Raw genomic sequence first — 7,178 nt, 5'->3', positions numbered from 1 at the left:
AGGGAGATTAGAAAGAGAGACTGAATGAGAATTAGAAGGAGAGAAAGGGAGTGAGAGATCGAAGAAGGGAAATAGGAAAAGGGAGAAGTGGTGGGGGAGAGTGGGGTCGCGATAGTTCCCAGCCCCCATCCTCTTCCTCCTCTTCTTCCTCTCTCCAACGAAGGAAAAGGGGCGAACGAATGCCAGGCACGGAGGCTTCCCATTGGTCAGTCTGAGGTCAGCTGGTCGCTGCCTCCCCCCCATACCCCTCCTCACCCCATCCCGTCTTCTCCACTCACTCACTCACAATCTCTCTCTCTCTCTCTCTCTCTCTCTCTCTCTCTCTCTCTCTCTCACACACACACACACACACACACACACACACACACACACACACACACACTTGTTCTCCCCCTCCTCTCTCTCTCTCTCTCTCTCTGTCCCACACTGGCACTCAGCCACCCAGATACCCCTTCCCCTCTCTCACTCTCACCCTCCTCACCCCCCTCCTCCCAATCTGCGATAAACTAAGTGATAGCAGCAGCCCGTCGGACTGTCGGCTATAAAACACAACAAATCATAAAGTGCAGGCAGGGGAAGGCAGAGGAAGGAGGACGGGAGGGAGAACCGTTAGCCGTTAGCCGTTAGCCTCCTTCTACTCCTCCTTCTTCATCGCGCGAGCGTTGTTGTTGTGTTTGTTTCGTGCCCTCCTGTCCTCCCCTCTCCTCTACTTCTCCTCTCCTCTCTTTTCCTCTCTTCTCATCCTTCTTGTCCTATAGTATACTTTCTCCCGATGAGTTCTTATTTTGTCAACTCCTCTTTCCCGGTGACGCTACCGGGAACGGGTGGAGGCGGGCAGGCGGCGGCGGAGTCGTTCCTGGGTCAGATCCCGCTCTACTCGTCTGGATACGCCGCCGACCACCCCCTCAGGCACTACCCCGCAGCAGCCGTTACCGCTGCCGCGGCCGTCGCGTATGGTGCGAGCGGCGGCGTGCACCAGGATAAAGCGTACCCAGCGTCCACCTACTACCAGCAGGCTGCAAATGGAGCGTACGGCGGGCATCGGGCGACGGCAGGAGTCGGTGTTGGGGGCGCAACCGGAGCTTGCGATTATGCCACGGCGGCTGCGGCAGCGGCGGCTGCGGCGGCTGCCACGAGCTTCTACCGGGACAAGGAGACCCCGTGTAGCCTGGAAGAGCACCAGCTCGCGCTGAACCAGGACGGCATGCACCGTAAAGCAGAGTGCGCGGGGCTGAGTGGGAAAGGGCTCTTCGGTGAAACGATGGACGACAAGCAACCGTCATCAGCCCCCATTTATCCGTGGATGCAGCGGATGAACGCGTGCAACGGTGAGTGTCTTCTTCTTCCTTTCCCCCTCTTTCTTGCATATTTTATGACCCCCATCATAAAAGTGACGTTTGTTTCCTCTGTCAGCCCCGCTGCTGTCTTTCCTTTCTCCTTTTCCTCCTCCTCCTCTCTCAGTAGCTGCTTTATGATCCCCGTTTGTTGGCGTGTCAGTCAGTCATGTGCTCGGTATTTTATTGTCCGTCATAAACCTGGTTTGTTTGGGTTGTAGCTCCTGTTACTGTATGTGACCTGCTGACCGACGCTGCTGCCGAGCAGGGGCAAAGAAAGTTGAGAGGAAAAGCCTGTCAGAGGGTGTTTTGGGTGAAAACAAGGAAAAGATAGAAAGACAGATAGAGAGGAAACTGAAAGCATGCAGTCTCTATTAGACAGCTATCTATGCAACTATCTGTCTCACTTTGATTCTGCGTACAAAAAAAGTGAAAAATGAAATTAAAAAAAATCTTCTCCACCTGACACAGAAGAAAATGTGTTCTTTTTATTTTACAAAGTTTTTATCTCCACCTACCGATAAAGGAAGCACGATATCACAGCTGCTGCTGCTGCTGCTATTGTTATTATGACAAGTTCAGCTCGGTTATCTCATATGGAGCCTGTATTGTTAACATTGCACCGCAGACAGTGTTATGCGCTGTTTATTCATAACCGAACAGATTAGATATTAAGACTCATAACCGGGCCTGCAAGTGCTGCCAAGTTCCGAGTGAAAGTGAGACAAGAGGGGCCAGCTTGAAGGTGGAATAATTAGATTTATTTGAGTGACCAAATAAGTCTGGCCTATTTTACACTGTTGTGTGAATTAAACCACTGTGGCCTATAAAATTATTTTTGTGAGCCACTGCACTGCAAACCAAATGCTTTTGTTTAACGGAGAAAAACGGCCTGTTGAGAGTAAAATGAGTAATGGTGAATGATGCAGGGCTACTGTTGTACAAACCCTGTAGGACACTCCGAGTTATGACAGATGAGGTGGAAACAGGCTCTGCCGCAAAGAAATACATAAGGAATAAAACGCACGCGGGCTTGTAATGACAGTTGAAGATGTAAATGGCAGCTGGAGAGAGAACAGAGTGGCACAAAAACCCGGAGCTCTCCTCCATAATCCGGTTTGGCTCAGCTTGCGGTTTTCCATCCATGTTCTGCCTCTCAGATCGATACGGAACCTAAAGCTGCTAAACTGACAACATGGCCATTTGTTTACCACCGGGGGCCAAAATAACTGTTAGTGAGGATATAAGGAGCCTGAGCCCTGAAGTACATCCTCGCTGGGGGTGCCGATACTGTCCTTCCTTTTACTCTCATATTCTTATTAATATTATTATTGATGTTGTTGCCCGCTGGAAAACTGGAACAACGCGTGTCTTTCTTCTCCACTGAATGCTGCTCTTCACCAGCAACGACATTTAAAACGTTATATTTGTCGTTAAATGAATAGATGGGCTGTTATTTTTTAATGATACTTTGTTTTAGTTTCACACAAACTCAACAGAATAATTCCATCCGTCACCGAGAAGAAAAGACGTGTGACTTTCTCCAATCAGGCTGGCTGGATTAACATTTAAGTGAGGTGACGCTAGAAACTGGGAGGCTGATTAACTGAGGGATTCAATTCTCACTTTATTGATCCCCAGTTGCTACATGGGAAATAGAATAAATGGTATTAAACAACAGGGGTAAAGACAGCAAAAGGTGACTCACTTCCTCTCTCTATGTCACCACATACAGACTGTGTGTTATTACTTTGGTTAAAATGTAACTTTTTCTCTATCTTTCCGTCTCTCGCAGGAACTTTCGGCAGCCCCGGGAGGCGCGGGCGGCAGACGTACACGCGCTACCAGACGCTCGAGCTGGAGAAGGAGTTCCACTTCAACCGGTACCTCACGCGGCGGCGACGGATCGAGATCGCGCACGCGCTCTGCCTCACGGAGCGGCAGATAAAAATCTGGTTCCAGAATCGGAGGATGAAGTGGAAGAAGGAGAACAAGCTGATCAACTCCTCTTCTTCCTCATCTTCCTCCTCCTCTTCCTCCACGATGAACGGTGCAGAGGAAGAGGAGAAAGGGACGGAGTGAAACAGGAGAAATAAACTGATGTAAGACACATAACAGAGGAAGAGGAGGATGGAAGAGAAGACATGCTGGTTAATCCCTTCCCCTCCCGGTCTCAAACTTCAGCCAGACCTTTGTCTGGTGTGAAACTCTGGGAAAAGTAGCCTCCATTTTATTTCACCTTCCTTTTTTTTTTTTTTTTTTTTCGGAGCAGGGGTGAAACGTGAGGTATCAGAGGGAGAAGAAGATTATTTTTGATCCCTCTAATTTCGCCCCAAAAATCTATCCAGCTGCGTCTATAGACGGAATTTGTTTCTTTGCGTTGTTTGAAAATTGGGCAATCTTTTGACTCTTGAGAAGACACCGTGTAACTGTGGAAAGATCAAAATCGAGAAATAAAAAATAAAAGAAAGAGAGAGGTAATGGTGGTGGGCAGGCTATGGCATACAAATTGTTTTCAAAAAACAATAAATAAGTAATCTAGCACCCAACGATGACAAACGTAAGACATTATGTCTTGTTGCATTCCACAAAAACCACATAACTTCTTATTTTACTTAATTTTTCTATTTGTCAGATGTACTTCCTGTCTTACAGGCACTTGTTTTGAGGCTTAAGGACTCGACTTCAGGCTGTTTCCCCCTAGATCATTTTTCGTTTCTGATTTTCTAAACGTGTTGTGTGTATTACCTTCAATTAAACGTGCAAACACGATCACACACACACAACAACGAAGGAAAAGCTATTTGAGAAGTGTATGTATGTCATATTGTGTTCATATTTAAACTGTATAGAAATAAGCAAGGAAAAAAAATCCCCTTTTACGGTGGAAATAATGTAATTGCGGGTGGGGATGGGGGTAATTTAACCTTTCCAGCTGTTTTACTTTTCCGATATAAAGGGGACGCGTGGGACGGGTGTTAACCTACTGATGTTATTCTCTAAACTACCTAAAACGTTCAGGAAAGTGTATATTTTATGGATTTTTACATTGTTTGGTTATGTTAGTGTTTTTGTCAAGTAAGTACGTATACTACCTATGAGAAATGTTCAATAAAATGTAAAGAAATGTATGGAGCAGCTGTTTTCTTATTCTTATTTTTCGGTTTAAAACACTGACGCAATGAGATTTTGGTCCCGTATGAAAAGTGAACACCGACGAGTCCAAACAGTTTTATTTTATGATTTAGTGGCCTACTTACACCCGCGCGTAAAGAATCCTAAACCTTTAACCTCTTATTTGAAACATGCACACACATTTTTACGGCGCCCGAGGCGAGACCGAGTCCGGGGCCAAGTAAGCGCACGCGGCGGTCCGGAGTGGAAGTGACAAGGAGCGCGAGCTGCTGCTGATGGCGGGCTGAACTAATTGATGACCAGACCGAGGGAGAGAAAGTTGACCTGTCCTCGAGCCGGCCAGCCAGACACGTCACACATATACACACACACTTCACCCAGACAAAGTGGACAATGTCCTCGTGACCCTTTGAACTCCGCTTGTCCCCTGAGTGACCGGCGCGCGGGTTCCATCTCTCTGCAGCAGAGGCTTGGGCTTCAGTAATACACGCACACAAAAAGCAGCTTTTCTCCCCAACATTAACTTATTTCTACCAAATGATCATAATTACTGAATTACTGGCATATTACAACATGAAAAGCCTCTATAACCTCATTAGCACTAACAGATAAGCAAACAGAAAAATCGCCTTAACTTGGCACAGAACTGCTGTCAGTTAGGCCTGTTTAATCTCACATGGAAGCTTTCTATTAATGAAATCCACTGATAGAAAATACACTGTATGAAATATTATTCTAATATTACAACATCCAGTTATAGCAGTCCTAATCAGTGTGTATTTTCTAAATGTATACTCTGTTGCCAACAAAGGACAGCATTGTATGATAATGTTACCATAATGATATTTTGCTTTGTATGATTTTACCAGTTGCAGTTTAAATAATCATTATTATATCATGTGCCTCTTGGAGAAACTCACATCTGGAAACAGCTGGAAACTTCCAGCTCACTGAACGCTATTCCACTTGTTGTTCTGACTATATAGTTACAGAAGGGTATATAAAGTTTGCTAATAAAAGCCCTTTCAGTTGCAGGGTTTGCTGCCAAGGTAATACGTGGCATGGGATGTCAGTAAATAATTAATACCCCACTGAGGAAATCAAATATTTTCAGCACACTGTGTGTGAGAGAGGCAGTAGGTTTAGATTTAATATAATCTCATTCAGTGCAATAAGGTGATTGATAATCACTGTTGTTTTGCAGCGAGATTCAATTCAATATCCACGGATTTAAACAGAGTTAGACTCACCATCAAATGATCTCGGCAGAATATCACATGGCAAAGTTATTGCCATGTATAGACAGATAACTGGATCTGGGTTGTTGGAAATATAGGCTTCTTCTTTAGCTCTGACTATGCAAAGGTTGGTGGTTCAATTCCCGCAGCAAGAATGTTTGCTGTCAGGTGAACTGCGTGCTGGCAGATGTTCTATGTTAAACACACTAGAAATGGTTTCACTGTGACCCAGAGGGCTCATTCTCCAACCAACACACACTAACTGCACGTGTTTGGTGTTTTTCATATTTTTGGCAACAAATGTCACAGATATTTATTTTATCAATGCTATGTATCCTCCATTTAAACACTTGCTCCTGCAAATATTAAGTTTTCAGGGCTTTTGAAAAGCTTTGTTTAACGATCTGCCTTTCTGAGCTCCTTCAGTCAGAGTTTGAATCAGAGTCAAAATCAAGAATCGGCTTAGTATGTGTGCACATGCAAGGAATTTGACTCCTGTTTAAACACTGCACTCATTGTACTTACATTGAGTTGACTTGCATTGAGTTTTATTTGGCATACACAAGACAAAATCTGTGACTTTTCAACTCCAGTAAATATTTGAAAATCTCCCAAACTGGAGCATCTTGGCATGCGTGCACTGCTTGAAATGACGATTTAAACACTCTATACATTATGATGGATTGTGTTCACATTTGCGCACTATTTCTAAGAATATCTGCTTTTTAGTGGATGATTTTATGCAGTAACGATCTGAACAGAAGCAGATTGATAATGGGTGGCTTCAGGAGCACCTTGCTTTACTAACAGGAACTCAAACTCTGACTCCGGACCATCCTCAGAGCCATTAAGCTAATTTGAGAGAGCTAACAAAACATTCCTAGAAAGCACAGCATTGGTCCAGGCTATAATACATGCAGGAAACACGAAATAGATTCCACCACTAGAATGAATTGCTCTGCATTAAAAATGTTGTATTCTGTACAAATTAAATCATAGCCACTCAGCCATCTTATCTGAAACTATGGAATTTGTTTGAACCCTGAGGCCAGTGAACAAATATTCAGTGTGATGATGGAAATCTATATATATAACAAGGGGAGTATATTCAGAAGTGTGTGCCAACTGGGTCAGTGCTCCTCCTCATCGTCCCTGCGGCCATTCCTGGCACACTTTGGGGTCTGTGCTTTTTAGCTGCTCAGGCCAGAAGTTGGCTGATTTAGTGCTGATATCAAAAGTCTAGTGGGTGAAATAATAAATCTGATATCTGTTTTGTACATCTTAGCCCCCCGTTGCTGCCTGTTGCAGTTATTTTATTCTGCCTGGTTATTTTGGAATATTCAAGATGATTTCCATTCCAACTGCTGTTTCTTTTGCTTACGCTCAGTGTGAGACCAGCTGAGTGCCTGAACTGTGGCCTGAAACTGCACACACATGCAGGAGGACATTTATACACACGCACTCCCTCACA

At 44.7% G+C, this 7,178-nt stretch overlaps 1 protein-coding gene across 1 annotated transcript; it reads left to right on the top strand.

Annotated features, from left to right (window-relative positions):
• The first annotated feature begins 772 nt into the window (after window positions 1-772).
• LOC143333930 (homeobox protein Hox-B6a-like) lies at window positions 773-3,416 on the top strand. Its single transcript, XM_076752320.1, has 2 exons — window positions 773-1,328; window positions 3,130-3,416. The coding sequence occupies exons 1-2, from the start codon at window positions 773-775 to the stop codon at window positions 3,414-3,416; spliced, it is 843 nt and encodes a 280-aa protein (XP_076608435.1).
• Window positions 3,417-7,178: the final 3,762 nt, after the last annotated feature.

Source organism: Chaetodon auriga, chromosome 16, assembly GCF_051107435.1.
Source record: "Chaetodon auriga isolate fChaAug3 chromosome 16, fChaAug3.hap1, whole genome shotgun sequence".
Taxonomy (NCBI): Eukaryota; Metazoa; Chordata; class Actinopteri; order Chaetodontiformes; family Chaetodontidae; genus Chaetodon; species Chaetodon auriga.
The sequence above is the reverse complement of the archived record's forward strand: the minus strand, read 5'-3'. Positions and strand labels throughout refer to the sequence as shown.